Below are 16,620 nucleotides of genomic sequence, written 5' to 3'. Positions count from 1 at the left end.
TTCACCATGAACTGCATACTCTCCAGAAGCACGGTCTTTCATGCTGGTACAATGTGCCACAATTCACGGAATCCCCTATTGCTGGGTATTCATGTTTCTGGTTTCTAGGACTTGATCTCCCACCTGCCATCTCAGGGGGAAGGACTGGAGGCTTCTCTTACCATGTACAAAAGGAAAGGCCAGCTCACGAGGTGCTTGGTGACATTCTCGCCCGTCATCTTCTCGTGACTGTTGGGTGCAAATGTCACCAGCAGGTAGGTACCCACGACAGCCAAACCGCAGCCAACAAAGGACAAGACGTAGCGCCCTGCGGGGAAGAGGGGCTATCACCGACTCATTGTAACAGGCCCGAGATACAGTACACATTCTCAGCCACGAAAAAACAGGCTTCTCCTGCAACATACCATGACCTGTTATTGTTTGTATTTTTGGTTTTTCTTTACTTTAAAAAATAAATGATCTTCCTTAATTTTGTTAAAAAAAAAAAAAACACTTACTGTAAAAAAAAAAAAAAAAAAAAACTTTAATGAAGCATAACATGCATACAAAAAGTGCTTGAGGAATTTTCCCAAAGTGAACACACTCATGAAACCAGCTCCCCAGATGGAGAAAGAGAACATGAGTCAGATCCTGAAATTTCTCATTTGTGAAACTGATCACTAGACCCCGCCCTCAGGGTAACACTATCTTGACCTGTAACAGCACTGATAGCTTTTCCTGGCTTTGTGCTTTATATGAATGGACCCATACAGTGTGATCTCTTTTGTCTGTATTCACTCAACATGTTTCTGAGATCCATCTGCGTTGTGGGGCACAGTGGCAGTTCATTCGTTCGCACTGTGTACGGTGATCCACTGTGTAAATACAATACAATTTATCCATTCTACTGCTGGGGGGCATTTGAGGAGTCTCCAGCCTGGAGTTATAAAAAATTATGTTGCTGTGAACATTCTCGTACATGTCATTTGAGAAACACATGTATGCATTTCTGCTGAGTATAAAATGAGGGGTGGAATTCCTCCATAGGATATGTGGATGTTCAATTTGGTAGTCAGTGTCAAATGTTTTTCCCAAGTGGCTGTCGCAATTTACACTCCCACCAGTAGAGCAAGAGAGTTCTAGTTACATTCTTGTCAACACTTACATTTTGTCTTTTTCATTTTAGCCATGATAGTATTGCACTGTGATTTTAATGCACATTATAGGTAACATTTTAAAACTAAAATCACTTTATGGGCAAACTAAAAAACCAAATAAAATAAAATATAAAGGCCAACCTTCAGAGCTCAACATGTACCTTTTAAAAATTACCTCATCCTTTCCCAACTGGTTATTTAACCTAATGTCAAGGGAACTATATAATAGCTATATAACTACTATCAATATTCTACTCCAAAGACCTGTCAGAGACTGTTAGTGGTCCAGGTGGCATGGCTCTTGTCTCTTCCCTGGAGTCTTGTCACACTCCTATTGAACTCTGTAAGGTTGGTGAAAAGCCTCCAAGGTCCAGCCCAGCCCCAGGCAGCCAAAAAACAGCTGAGAGTTCTAAGCCACACTTATGGTGACCACAGGCCTCTGGACTTTTCCTGGGATAGAACTAACTTTGCCTATTTCATCCCACTGTCTAGAGAAAATGTGATTCTATGTTAAACGTCTTTTATCTTTACTCTTAGTACTAGGCCTCGTAAATGTAGGAGGTGTTCAAAAAATGGTTGTTGAATGGTTCCATGAATGAATGAGCCACGGTTAAGCTCAACAAAGTAAGTCTGTTGTCTAAAGTTTTCTTCGGGCAGGGATGGGTCTTACTCATCTCTATACCTGCAGTGTCCAACACAGGTCTAGCACTGAGTGAATGTTTGCGGAATATAATGGAACTCCAGGTAAGACAGCCATGTTCAGCTGTGTAGGTTGCTTACTGCACAAGGGCACCTGGCTGAATGGGTGAGATGGGCTACAATCCAGCCCATGCTCTGCTCATCAAGGCTTGTGCCTACAAAACTACAGATGCCCAGTCACACAGGGTACTGCTTGCACTAGCATGGCTCTCATCCTAGGACTACCTACAGTATTCCCAAAGGGATGCAAACTTCTATACTGGTCTTAGAACCAGCCCTAATCCCCCTGCCCCATCATTAAGACTACTGAAATTCAGTCTGTCGTTTGGTCTTCTTGACAGTAGCTCCAAAGTCTCTAGTTTTTTCTTTTGGCAAAGTTCTGCTTTTTTTTTTTTTCAGAGTAAAATTCTTTTCTTTTTTGGCCTCTTGGTCCCACCTTGATCTTATTCTGTATCAGTGATGTAGAGTAGGTCCCCAAACCTAGCTGTATATCCACAACATCTTAGAAATTTTCTCTCCCTGAAGTTCTGTTTAAAATTTTTCAGACGTACATTAAAGTTCAGAGTTGTAATGAGTACGCATAGTCCCAACAGCTAGATTCTAAATTGACCTTTCATACTTGTTTTCTCACATATCTATCCATCTCTGTATCCATGTATTAATCCATCTTATTTTTGATGCATTTCAAAGCAATTTGCAGACATCAGTATACACTTCACCCTGGTGAGCTCTATAAGAATGCCAATGCCCCGGCCCCGGCCCAGAGCTCAGAATCTCTGAGGACAGAGCTTGGGCCACCATCACCTAACTCCTCAACTCCTCAGTATGGCACATAAGGTCTACACATCAGCCAGTCCTCCACGTCTCCCTGATCTCACTCTCACTTTATTCATTACCCTCTGGCTACACAGCCTTACTGAGACTGGACGAACCAAGCTTGTTCCTGCCTCAGATCCTTGCACCTGTGGCTCCCAGTATGTGGAAAACCCTCCCCACAGACCTGGGGATGGAAATCTCCTTAGTATTAACTGGATCTGGGCTTAAAAAATCATCTCCTTGTGTAAATTAGTTCAATGATTGTGGAAGACAGTGTGGTGATTCCTCAAAGTCCTAGAGGCAGAAATACCATTTGACCCAGCAATCCCATTACTGGGTATATACCCAAAGGAATATAAATTGTTCTATTATAAAGATACATGTGCACATATGTTCACTGCAGCACATTCACAATAGCAAAGACACAGAATCAACCTAAATGCCTATCAATGACAGATTGGATAAAGAAAATGTGGTACATATACACCATGGAGTACTATGCAGCCAAAAAAAAAGAACAATATCATATCCTTTGCAGGGACATAGATGGAGCTGGAAGTCATTATTCTCAGCAAACTAATGCAGGAATGGAAAACCAAATACTGTGTGTGCTCACTTGTGAGTGGGAGCTGAATGATGAGAACACATGGACACATGGTCGGGGACCAACACACACTGGGGCCTGTTGGAGGGTGGGGGTTTGGGGGAGGGAGACCATTGGGAAGAATAGCTAATGGATGCTGGGCTTAATACTTAGGTGATGGGATGATAGCACACGTTGCCCTATGTAACAAACCTACACATCCTGTACACGTACTCCTGAAATTAAAATAAAAACTGGGGGGGAAAATCACCTCCTCAGAGAGTCTGACCCTGATCAGTCTAGGAACGTGTTCCCATCTCCCCAGGCCCCAAAAGCATTCAATTTTCTCTGAAAAACTCACCAAGACCTAAAATTACTTCATTTAGTTACTTGTTTATTGTTATGTCTCCCCTCCCCCAACACACACACACACACACACACACACACACACACACGCACACACAACGATAATCTCTGCGAGCAGAAGCCCCATTTATCCTACTGCTGTATCCCCAGCACCTATAACACAACATGGCACTTAGTAGGTGTTTTGGGGGAATGCTTCTTCCCAACTCCTTGGGTTTCCATGTGGAGAGATCGCCATTAAAGTGACACTTCTGCCTCTTGCCCTGTTGGTCTACATTTCTCAACTTGGATGGACCTAATCTACTTAAAAATTAAACACTGGGGCTTTGATCTTTTTTCTTCCTTCTCTGGCCCAAACTATGTGAAGCAATAATCCTTGCTAAGTGTCTCCACTCTGTAAACCCAAGTGTTTCTTGGGGGGACCCACCCAAGGTCTGACTGGGAGCTGGAGGGTCCTGTGGGGAGAGTGCAAGGACATTCTCTTGGCTGCTCACCTAAGCAGCTTCATGCTTTAATCTAGCTCACCTAAAATGCCCTAATCTAGCTTTTATTAGGAGTAAAGCATGACTTCTGATTGCCTGTCTTTGACTCCCATTGCTTTAGAACTTGGTCAGGGAGAGAGGGTTTCTTTTATTGGGCCTCCTAAAATCCCAATAATAGATGCTCAAAATTGATCCAATGGGGTGGATAAAAGTCCATTTTCAAAAGCTTCACCGATGATTCTGATGTGTGGTCAGGCTTGAGAACCCCTGATTAAAAACTCCAGCTCTCAGGAGCCTGTTGAGGGCAGAACATAGAACCACAGAGGACAGCAGGAGGCAGATAACCTCTGAATTAGAGTGAACTGGTTTTACAATTTTAAAAAAAAAGCATTCATATAAAATTAAGGACACAGTACAAATCCCTGAACTTACTCAGAAAGTCTTTCGGCTTCCACTTTTCCTTGATGAATATGATTCCTATGATGGCACTAGCTGAAAAACGAAGCACAAAGAAAAGGGAATTGAGGCTGCCATCAGTGAAAGGGCATCCCTTTGCCCAGGCCTTCTGGATGGCTCCTTTGCATTGGAACTTGGTACTTCCTAACCTGTCACTCACGCTGCCAAGAGCTTGGTTCCTGTGTGATTCCATCTAGGAAAGGGAGGCTCAGAGAGGAGCCTTCCTTCCTGAGGATTTCCTACAAGGCCAGAAGCATTGAGTACCTGCTGTGTGACAGGTGATTTACACAAGTTATTTCTGGCATGTTCACCCTTGGGGGTGGGTACTCTCATTATTCCTATTTGACAAATGGGGACACTGAAGCTGAGAGAGGTAAAGGGCCCACTCAAGATCATGAAGGTGGTAGGGGAAGGCAAGAATTGAACCCGGACTGCAGGAGGCCAGGGCGCTTACTTCTTCCACCGTAACACCCACCTCTGACGCTTCTCTGGCTCTTTCCTCTTCCTGGCTCTTCCATGTTCACAGATGTACTCAAACAGCCTTGGGACTGCCCAAAAGAATAGGGCTGGCAGTCACTGTGAACAGACCTGGATCACTCACTACCCTAGTTCTGCCTCTTCTGGCTGTGTGTCCTTGGATATGTCACTTCACCTGAGTCTCAGTTCTCTAATCTATGAAATACGGTGTTAGATCCAGATGACATCAGCTCAGTAGAATGTTAAATATTTTGTTACACATTCAGAAAACCATCCGTAGTTTGAAATCGGCCACAGTGGGAGTAATAATGTCTATACCATATAAACTGGCAAACGCTACAAATCAGGTCTTCCTTTTCTCCTTTCCACCTTTCCATCCCTTTTCTCCATCTCTCTTTTTTTTTCCATCCCTCCTCTTCTTTTTCTTCTCCTTTGTCTCTCTGAGAGGTGGTTTACCAGCATACCATTGAAAATTACTTTTCTGAATGATAGGGGTAATTCAATGATATATGTAAGTCATTTGGTACACAATCTCAATAACTAAGCTAGTATTACTACTAAAAGTACCTGGAGCAGTGATGGTTAAGTCATAGATATCCAATAAGTGATAATCATTATTATTATTTTTTTTTTTTTGAGACGGAGTCTCGCTCTGTCACCCGGACTGGAGTGCAGTGGCCGGATCTCAGCTCACTGCAAGCTCCGCCTCCCGGGTTTACGCCATTCTCCTGCCTCAGCCTCCCGAGTAGCTGGGACTACAGGCGCCAGCCACCTCGCCCGGCTAGCTTTTTGTATTTTTTAGTAGAGACGGGGTTTCACCGTGTTAGCCAGGATGGTCTCGAACTCCTGACCTCGTGATCCACCCGTCTCGGCCTCCCAAAGTGCTGGGATTACAGGCTTGAGCCACCGCGCCCAGCCAATCATTATTATTTTTAATATTACTCCTCAGTGGATGACTTCAGAAGCTCTAGGGCCCCTTAATTCCCAGTGGTTGATATCTGAAGTTTTATCACTATAACTTGACCTCTTTAAAAAAATAAAAGAATTTGGTTATTTGAACCTTATTAAAATTCGGAGACTAATATTTAAAGCACAGTCACTTACTTATTTCTCATTGGGAAAAAGGTTTGGGAGCCCTCTGGAGATACCTGCAGTGGGCAGAGCAGAGTGATAAGGCCACAGGTATGATCACATAGAGGGGCTGGGGAGTAACATAACAGAAACATAGAAAATGGTCTGGAAGTAAGACAACAGGAACAGGCTGAGACTCTGGCAAACTACTTGCCTCAGCTAAAGACATTCAAATTACATTAAGAAAAATACTGTGTGGGAAAAAACACTACACCATGTCTGAGGACCTCATTCACTTTGTAAGCTGTCAGTTCACCAACCCTGGTTAGGAGAAACAGGGCCTTATGACAGGATCAGGGAAAGTAAATAGGTTTCTGCTCCTTTGCCAACTCCTGGTGATTGGTAGTGACTGTTGGAAACACTGAGAATTCTGAGGCCCCATCTCTGCTCTCTAGGAAGGAGTGCCATGATTGATTAATGATGTCTGCCTTGAGCACAGGAAGGGAGGGGCACATAGTTACCATGCATCTGCCATCCCTTGTATAGAAGAGAACCTCTTAACTCAAGGAGGAGTAAGACCCAAAATATGACTTTCCCCTTTAAGAGCAGAGAAGAGCATCTGGGCAGAGTAGTGCTTGCCAGTAAAATGGAAAGAAATATTTCAAAGCAAGTTCATTGTCCTGGCTGCTATGCACACAAAAAAGCTATTGTTCACTAATCTACTAACATCTTTTCTTTAAGAAGAAATTTTTTTTTCCTAATTTTGTTTTGCTTGTGTTCTCATGAACATTAAAGCTCCCTTGTCTTTTAGTTGGTTCAAAAGTTCTGAAACACTGGTTCAGTGATTATGGAAATCATAGAAAGCTGGCAGATGAGAAAGTTAATGGCCGGGCGCAGTGGCTTACGATTGTAGTACCAACACTTTGGGAGGAAAGGCAGGCAGATAGTTTGAGCTCAAGAATTTGAGACCAGCCTGGCCTGGCCCCAAACCCTACAAAAGCTTAATTTGTGTTTTTAATAGATGGGGTCTAGCTCTGTCACCCAGGCTGGAGTACAATTGTGCAATCAAAGCTCACTGCAGCCTCAAACTCTGGACTTAAGGGATCCTCCTGTTTCTGTTTCCCAAGTAGCTAGGGCCACAGGTGCACATCACCATGCCCAGCTAATTGTTTTTCTTTCTTTCTTTCTTTTTTTTTTTTTTTGTAGAGATGGGGTCTCTCCATGTTGCCCCAGCTGGTCTCAAACTCCTGGCCTCAAGTGATCCTCACACTTCAGCCTCCCAACTAGCTGGGATTACAAGTACAAGCCACTGCACCCAGTGACAAACTTACTGTATCTTGACGGTGAAAAGATATATGGGTTAAGGTTTATCTTCCTTCTTCTTTTAGAAATAAAAAGCAATCCTAATAAAGTTGCTGAATCTTAAACAGATCCTGGAGCCACACAGCCCAGTTCATATCCCAGCCCTGTTACTCACTAGTGTCATTTGGGGAAAGTAATTTCATTACCCTGTGCCTTAGTTTCCTCATCTGTTAAACTGGGGATAACACCACCACCTTCCTCAACAGGTGGCTGGAAGATTAGCAGAATTAGTATCTGTAAGCACTTACAGGGCCTGGTGTGTCTGAAGTCCTTTGTATTAGGCTATTACTATCCAAGCTAAAGCTGGTTTGTTCAATGGACACATTTGATCCTGGCAGTGGCACTCTGGTCACACAGCTGGGAGCACCCCAGGGGAGGGTGGGGCAGCCCTGGTCTTACCTATCACGGAGACTGCGCTGAGGGGCACGATGAGTGACAGCGGTGCGAAAGCGTAGGAGGCGAACACACCCAGCTCACCCAGAAGCATCAGGAACAGGCCCAGCCACCATGTCTTGGTCTTGAAATAGGCCCGGGGATCCTTGGAGCCTGCCAGGCGGATGTGGCAGTATTTCTAGAAACCCGAGAAATAATGTAATTTGCTCATATGTTTGGGGGAAAAAATGCTATGATGTAGTTACCCTAAATCTACCCCCAACTTGAAAATACATTGGGAAGACTTGTCAGGTTCTTGTGGAGTCCTGACTCACAGATGAGTAAAACAGTAGGGATCTAAATACTAGACGGTTATTCTAGGACAGTAGTACTCCAACACGCTGGGAATCCTTATAAGCCCCTGGGAAGCTCTGACAAAATACCCGCCTGGGCCTCATCCTGAGTCAGTCTCAGAGGTGTGGGTGAGCCCAAAAACAGGCATTTCTAATGCACGTCACAGGCAATGTGCAGTCTCAGGGTGGGAGCCATAGTCTAAGGATCCCACTTGGCCTGGCCCTTGGGTCGACCTCCTCCCTTTCTCTGCAGTTTCCAGGATTCCTCATGTTTGGATGCCCAAGTGTATGGCATACTCCTTCCTGTCTACATGGCAGCAGCTCTCACTGGGCAGTTGTGTGGGTATCAGTGGACCTTGCGCTCCCTGGGGTGGTTACATGGCTCAAGTATGGTCAATATTCTTTTTTGGAGAAATGTGAACCTGTGACATGGAAACTGAGGTGGTAACTAACAGGCTAGAAAGTCACATTGACTTAAAGGACCAAGTCTGCCATTTGGGGAGGATCATGATGTGGGCTGCCCAGAAGCAGATAAATAACCAGAGATGCTGCCCTGGAGAAAGAAGAGAATGAATCATTCAAGTAGCTAAGAGACCACATGGTCTCAGCGACATATGGAAACATACACATCCCAGAGCTGAGATGCATAGGGTACAGGTGAACAAGGCACATGCGTGTGCCCACAGGGATCACAGTCTCCTGCCTGCTCCAGGGCCAGAGAGAGCAGTTCACTGCAGGGAGAAGCTGGTCAGTGCTGCTGGAGTGAAACCAGCCAGTGTGCTGTGGGATTCATCCTGTTAGCAGGTATCAAGTCTTATTTGGGTTTCCCAGAAGCAGTCCCTGAGACAAGAACGTGGAGCAGGTAGTCTGTATGAGATGATTCCAGGGAGCTCAAGTAAGGGAGGGGGAAAGTGAGGCAGGGAACGGAGATGAAAGGTGGTTCATGAGTGAATTAGTCCCGTGGGCAACTGGGGCTCAGTCCCACAGGCGCCCTCTGAAAAACCCTGTGAATCTCACCTTAGAATCATCCTAGCAGAGGATAAGAGCCTGGGCCTTTTATTCCCTGCCTCCCACCCCTCCTGGCAGAAGGCAGCCTCCAGGGGCATTAACTGTCCCACTCCCCCAGTGCAAACCCCAGTTGCGCCTGCATGCCAGTAGCACCAGCTCCCTGGTGCCCCCATGAGAAGCTCATTAGCTATCAACTTGCTCCACACCACAGCTGCTTGTGAACTCAGACAGGCCGAGGGGACCTAGAGGTCAGTAGGGGGGTCCCCAGCAGCTGTACAGGGCATCCCAGAGGCTTGTAAGTAATGAACAATGCTGTAATTAGAGTTGAGTTTGACAAAACTATAGTAATTCCAGCAGCTATGTGGCAAGGCAAAGAGAGGATGACACCAGAGCCAGGGAAGCTAGCAGGACGTCACTGCAAAGCCCAAGGAGAGACAGTGAGGACCTGGCTAGGAGAGTGAGGGCGGGATGGAGTGGGGCCACCAAATCAAGAGAAATCCTGGAACGGCCCACAAGGTATTGTCCCAGGTGCAGCCCAGGGATGGAGTAGGCAAGGCCCTGGAGAAAGGCGGCAGCTGGACCTGGATAAGACACCCTGACTTATCTGTTGTGTCTCTGCCCCCAGATAGTGCTGGTGACTGAAACTTACCTGGAGGTTAAGTGCAATGCTGACCACAAGGTGCCCAAAGATTGCCAAGAGGGCGCCGATCAGGTTTTCCTGTAAGGAAAGTTCGCAGGAGTAAACATGATTTGGGCACAAGCCAGGGGGCCCCAGGACACTTTTGACACTCAACCATTTGCTGCCCCAAAACAAAACCAGAAAAACAGTATCAGTGACAAAGCCACATTCCAGACCCACAACTGAAATTTTACTACTCAAGGTTAATCTGGCTGCTTTGCTAGTTTATAAAACGCTGTCCTGAATTGGATACTTTGGTGGCCCAATCACACTGACCTGACAAGGTCAAAACCTGCTGTGCTATTCCCTTTAAAGTATTAACTTGCCGGCCAGGCGCGGTGCTCACATCTGTAATCCCAGCACTTTGGGAGGCTGAGGCGTGTGGATCATGAGGTCAGGAGATCGAGACCATCCTGGCTAACACGGTGAAACCCCGTCTCTACTAATAATACAAAAAAACTAGCCGGGCGAGGTGGCGGGCGCCTGTAGTCCCAGCTACTCGGGAGGCTGAGGTAGGAGAATGGCATGAACCCAGGAGAGCTTGCAGTGAGCCGAGATGTGCCACTACACTCCAGCCTGGGTGACAGAGCTGAGACTCCGTCTCAAAAAAAAAAAAGTATTAACTTGCCATCATCTTGTGCAGAAAAGCAACATTCCAAAATCAGAATTTACAAGAGAAATACAGGCCAGAGAATACTTTTTGCTATCTTGTCAATAGTCTTCAATTTCCCAGAGGGATTTCAATGAAACTCTTTTAACTGGCTCACTTGCTTAGGGCATTGTCAATTATTCAATTTATAAAAAGTTAATTTATATCACCTATGAGTTAGGTTCAGACTTCCTGGCATGGAATTTTTTACTTTATAAAATGATTACCAAACACATATTCATTGTAATTAGGAAATACATATAGATAATAATAAATTAGACAAGGTAGCATGAGAAAAAAATGAAAAATAAAAATAACAATAACACCAAAACCATAATAGAAAAGTCACCTTTAATTCTATAACCCAGAGATAATGACTATAAACATTTTGGTTCTTATTCCTGCAAACATTTTCCTGTCCATAAATTTATATATCAATGGAAATGTTAACTTACTTTATAAAAATAAGATCACCATCTGTTTTATAATCTGTTTTTTTATTTAGCATATTGTGAACACATTTCTCTGTCAGGCATACCTAATTTGTCATTTTTATTAAATGTCAAATAACTCATTATTTTTGGATGTGCCATATTTTATATCATAGCTTTGCTATTACTGGATATTTAGGTTGTTTCCTTTCTTATTAATTTTTCATTTAATTTTATTGTAGACTCAGGGGATACATGTGCAGGTGTGTTACATGGGTATATTGTGGAATGCTGAGGTTTGGGTTTCTAGTGAACCCATCACCCAAATAAGTGTACACAGTACCCAATCAGGTAATTTTTCAACTCTCGCCCTCACCCCAACCCTTCCCTGTTTTGGAGTCCCCCGTGTCTATTATGTTTCCTTTTTAAAAAACAATGCTGTGATTGAAGAGCCTAGTGCACACATTTTTGTGCGTTTGTCTGGATTAGTCCCTTGGGACAAATTCTTATAAGTGGAATTGCTGGGTCAAAGTGTACTAGCATTTAAACGACACTATAGTGAGTCCCCAGTACACCTTTTGGCCTTATTCCACCACTGAACACCAAGGAATGCTCTATGCTGGCCATTGCTGCATCCTCCTTCCCAGCATGTTCTCTTCCCAACCCCAGCTGGCTCCCCTCCCTGGTGAAATCCTGCCCATTCTTCAAGGCATGGGACAGGCCCTAGGGAATCGGCAGTTAACAAGACAAACAGTCCTCACTGTCATATGTTCAGTCCATCTGGAAAGACAGATAACTAGCAAGCTGCCCTGCAGCGGCCAGAGCTGGCTGAGGCTTCCTCCTCAGGACAGAGTCAGCAGTAATAGTGAAGTCAACCCTCCCTCCTTCCCTCTCCTAGATCGCGGGGCTTAGAGAGCTGAGGGCAGGTCTTCCCTGAGAAGGGGCAGTTGGCCAGGGACAGGCGAGGGCAGGAGGACCAAGAGGGAGGCCCACCAACTGAAATCACCATGGACAGTTGTCCTTAACTTCTCTCCCAACAAGGCTCAGGGCTGCCACAGAAGGGAAAAACGTGGAGCCAGGGGACTCCAGTGTAGTCCCAGCTCTGCCACCGTGACCTCACCACATCTGAGATGTGTCCCCCACGTGGAAAAAGTCAGAGCTGGGAACTGATTCTGACTCACCTGATGAGCAGCAAGATGGAATAAAGCCACCTGCGGGCAGAACACGTCCTTCCTGTAGGATCACAGGATCTCAGAGCTAAAAGGCTTGCTGGAGACCTGCCCAGCCAGGGTTCCCCCAGCTGAGTTCCCAGAGATGCTAACGGGGTTCCAAGGCAAGAAAAGCACCATGTAGTTAAAGGCAATGCATCCTCTACCCACTGCTGGGAGGCCCCCAGAGCATGTTAGAGGCTCTCAGAAGAGTTTCTCCTTGTCTTACTCAGGCTCTCAAACTTATTTGGCTCTAGAACTCTTTAACTTGGAATCCAGCCATGGGTGTCTGGAGTAAGCATCTATGACTCTCACTTGACTAACATTTTAATCCTTACCTTTTCTTCTGATAAAGGGCATTCTGATTTTGCTGGGGAGGACTCTTCTCCACCCCCTCCCCATTGGACAGAGTCTTATTGGAACTGTCATTCCTAGCGCTCCATCCTCCCTAAGACATCATGGCCCAAGTGTGACCCAAGCCAGGCAGGCCAGAATCTCTTTCTCTGGGATCCAGATCTTGGACTGAGAAACACAAAGGCTGAAGAAAGGCTGGCTCCCTTCAGCCCAAGGTGAGGCCCAAACAAATCATTAGTTGCTGCTCCTCAGGACCCTGGAGCCATCCTCACTCTGGACTTTCCTGAAGCCAGGAATACCCGGTCTCTTGCTTAAGAACTTGTTTCTGTTACTTGCAACTAAAAAGCTCAACAGAAGTCAACACTTTGGGGAAAAGCAGTTTGGGACATATTTATTGTTAGTCCAACTTCTCATAAACATGAGTGAGGTTTTTTCTTCCCCTTTCTTAGAGGCATGGCTTTGGTGGACAAAAAAGGGAATCTGCTTTTCTTTTGTAAAAAGAAATATGTTATTCAATTTAGTTTTTTGAAATAACACCTTACCACAGAACTAATTATTATAAATCTAACAAATTATATTTACAAATATAATGACTCTTAGTTTCAATATTTTAATGCTCCTTGCACACAAAAAAATTAGCTTATAACTTTCCATTTAAAAAGTTAATTATAGAACATCTGCTTCTGGTAAGATAGAGTAGATGTACTCTTCCCTATTCTTCCTGCTACATACAACTAAAACCCTGGTCATCACATATAAGACAAACATAAGGCTGGGCATGGTGGCTCACGCCTGTAATCCCAGCACTTTGGGAGGCCAAGGCAGGTGGATCACCTGAGGTCAAGAGTTCCAGACCAGTCTGGCCAACTTGGTGAAACTCCATCTCTACTAAAAAAAAACCAAAAAAAAACACAAAAATTATCTGGGTGTGGTGGTGGGTGCCTATAATCCCAGCTACTCAGGAGGCTGAGGCAGAAGAATCACTTGAACCCAGGAGGCGGAGGTTACAGTGAGCCGAGATCATGCCATTGCACTCCAGCCTGGGTGACAACAGCGAAACTCTGTCTCAAAAAAAAAAAAAAAAAAAAAGACAATTCTGAAGGCAGAGAGAAGAAGGCGGACAAGCTAGAAAAGAATGGCATATGGTGAGCTTCTTGAGTATTCTGTATTCTTTTTGCCTCATACATCCCAAACTTGTAGAGGAAGAAGCAAGCACTCTGGAAATACCAACAGGGGTGGAGCAGGGAAAACAAAAGCCCCAAGAAAAGCCTCCTCTCACTACCAAAGGACAAGCTGATGGGAAGCTTGGCAAGAAAAACACTTTTAGACAATAACCTCCAAACTCCAAACACCTCAAGGAACAAGGTATCTGTACGTCTGAATGTTTGAGCCAGCTACCCCCTAAGTTTATATGTTGAAGTCCTAACCCCTAAGGGAATGGTATTAGGAGGTGGTGCCTTTGGGAAGTGACTAGGTCATGCAGGGGAGCCCTCATGAATGGGATTAGTGTTCTTAAAAAAGAGGCCCAAGAGAGGCTGCTCGCCCCTTCCATCATGTGAGGACACAGGGAGGAGGTGCCATCTATGAGATGGCGGGCCCTCGCCAGACACCCAATGTGCTGGTGCCTTGATCTTGGACTTCCCAGCTTTCAGAACTGTGAGAAATACATTTCTGTTGTTATAAGCTACCCAGTTTATGGCATTTTGTTACAGCAGCCCAAATGAACTAAGTCAGCCCCCCAACTCCCCTGCTGGGACTACCAGGAAAGGCTAACTAGGGAGCCAGTGGCGAGGTGTCTTCCTCCCCATGGTGTCAACAGAGAGCACACAGACAGCCTAGACTTCTACCTTTGATGCAGAAAAGTTTTAAATTTTGATGAAGTCTAACCTATCTATTGTTTTCTTTTGTTGTTTATGCTTTTGGTGTCATATTTTGTGACAATAATAGCATCATGGGTGGGAAGAGAGATGGAGCTATATAGGTGCGACATTTCATGTACCACTAAAATTAAGTTGGTGTTAATCTGAACTAGATTGTTATAAGTTAAGGTGTTAATTGTCATCCTCAGCACAATCACTAAGATGATAACTCAAAATACATAGTAAAAGAAATGACAAGGGAATTAAAATGGTACACTACAAAATATGTCTATTTAACACAAAAGAAGGCAGCAATGAAGGAACTGAATTAAAAGAGACAAAAACTGTTGCCTGATTTAAATGAACACCTTTATTTCCTTCTAAGAATTTTATAGTTTTAGCCCTTACATTTAGCTCTCCAATCCATTTTGAGTTAATTTTTATGCATGGTGTGAGGTGGGAATCCAATTTCATTCACTCTTTTACATGTGGCTATCCAGTTATCCTGCACTATTTGTTGAAAAGACTATTCTTTCTCCATTGAACAGTCTTAGCATCTTTGTTGAAATCAATTGATCATAGAGGTATGGGTTAATTTCTGGACTCTGAATTCTATCCCATTGATTTATTTGTCTGTCTTTATGCCAGTACCATATTGTTTTCACTACTGTAGTTTTGTAGTAAGTTTTGAAATCAGAAGTGTGAGTTCTTCAACTTTGTTCTTCTTCCTCCAAGATTGTTTTGGCTATTTTGGGTCCCCTGGATTTCCATGTGGATTTTAGGATCAGCTTGTCTCAAGGTAGTTGCTATAATTTCCCTTGGATTTTTTTCATTGACTTGTTGGTTATTTAGGAGGATGTTGTTAAATTTATACATATTTGTGAATTTCCCACTTTGTTTTTGTGAATTTCCTTTTGTGATTGATTTTTATTTCATTCCATTGTGATCAGAAAACATACTTTGTATAATTTCAATCTTTTCAATGTAATGAGACTTGTTTTCTGTCCTAATATGTGCTCTATCCCAGAAAATGTTCATGTGCACTTAAGAAGAATTTGTATTTTGCTTTTGTTGAGTGGAATATTCTATGGATTTCTGTCAGTTCTAGTTGCTTAACAGTGTTGTTCAAGTCTTCTATTTCCTTGCTGATCTCCTAATTGTTCTATCCATTAGTAAAAGTGGTGTATTCGCTATTCAAGTCTTTGGCTATTATTGTCTATTTCTTCCTTTGATTCTGTCAGTTTTTGCTTCATGTATTTTGGGGCTCTGTAGGTGCATATATTTTACAATTGTTACATCTTCTTGATGAATTTACCCCTTCATCATAATATAACGTCCTTCTTTGTACCTTGTAACAATTTTATCTTCAAGTCTATTTTGTTTAATATTAGTACAGCCACTCCAGCTCTCCTTTGGTTATTGTTTACATAGAATATCTTCTTAGGCCGGGCGCGGTGGCTCAAGCCTGTAATCCCAGCACTTTGGGAGGCCGAGACGGGCGGATCATGAGGTCAGGAGATCGAGACCATCCTGGCTAACACGGTGAAACCCCGTCTCTACTAAAAAATACAAAAAACTAGCCGGGCGACGAGGCGGGCGCCTGTAGTCCCAGCTACTCGGGAGGCTGAGACAGGAGAATGGCGTGAACCCGGGAGGCGGAGCTTGCAGTGAGCTGAGAGCCGGCCACTGCACTCCAGCCTGGGCGGCAGAGCGAGACTCCGTCTCAAAAAAAAAAAAAAAAAAAGAATATCTTCTTCTTTTTTACTTTCAATCTATGTGTGTCTTTGAATTTAAAGACAATCTTTTGTAGCACATACTTGAATGTTTTAAAATATATATTCTGCCAATCTCTGCCTTTTACTTGGAGAGTTTAACCCACTTACATTTAATAACAATTAGTGATAAGAAAGGACTTCTGTCATTTTGCCATTTGTTTTCTATAGTCTCTTTTGGTTCCTAAATTCCTCCATTACTGCCCTCTTTTGTGGTAGATATGTTTTCTAGTGTACCACTTTAATTCCCTTGTCATTTATTTTGCTATATATTTAGAGTTATTTTCTTAATGGTTGTGCTGAGGATTACAATTAACACCTTAATTTGTAACAATCGAGTTCAGATTAATAGCAACTTAATTTTAGTGTTAAACAAACCTTTGCTCCTATATTGTTCCATCTCTCTCCCCCACCCATTATACTATTATTGTCACAGACTTCTTAATTCCTTTTAAAACTTAATCATCTGATATGGGTAGACGGAATT

General features: G+C 43.7%; 1 protein-coding gene across 4 annotated transcripts in view; it reads right to left on the bottom strand.

Moving 5' to 3' along the window:
• Positions 1-16,620, bottom strand: part of NIPAL3 (NIPA like domain containing 3) — a 59,019-nt gene that overhangs the window by 21,685 nt on the left and 20,714 nt on the right. For 3 of the 4 annotated variants that reach the window (XM_030913431.1, XM_010355731.2, XM_030913432.1), the window contains exons 3-6: positions 9,831-9,899; positions 7,848-8,019; positions 4,515-4,574; positions 162-307 (exon numbers count right to left, since the gene is read on the bottom strand). In XM_030913431.1, the coding sequence (XP_030769291.1) occupies positions 162-307; positions 4,515-4,574; positions 7,848-8,019; positions 9,831-9,899 (447 nt within the window). Of the gene's footprint in view, positions 1-161; positions 308-4,514; positions 4,575-6,119; positions 6,145-7,847; positions 8,020-9,830; positions 9,900-16,620 lie in introns of those variants that run through there. The other variant, XM_030913433.1, reaches the window with a different exon arrangement.

The sequence above is a fragment of the Rhinopithecus roxellana genome, chromosome 12 (assembly GCF_007565055.1).
Source record: "Rhinopithecus roxellana isolate Shanxi Qingling chromosome 12, ASM756505v1, whole genome shotgun sequence".
Classification (NCBI taxonomy): domain Eukaryota; kingdom Metazoa; phylum Chordata; class Mammalia; order Primates; family Cercopithecidae; genus Rhinopithecus; species Rhinopithecus roxellana.
The sequence above is the reverse complement of the archived record's forward strand: the minus strand, read 5'-3'. Positions and strand labels throughout refer to the sequence as shown.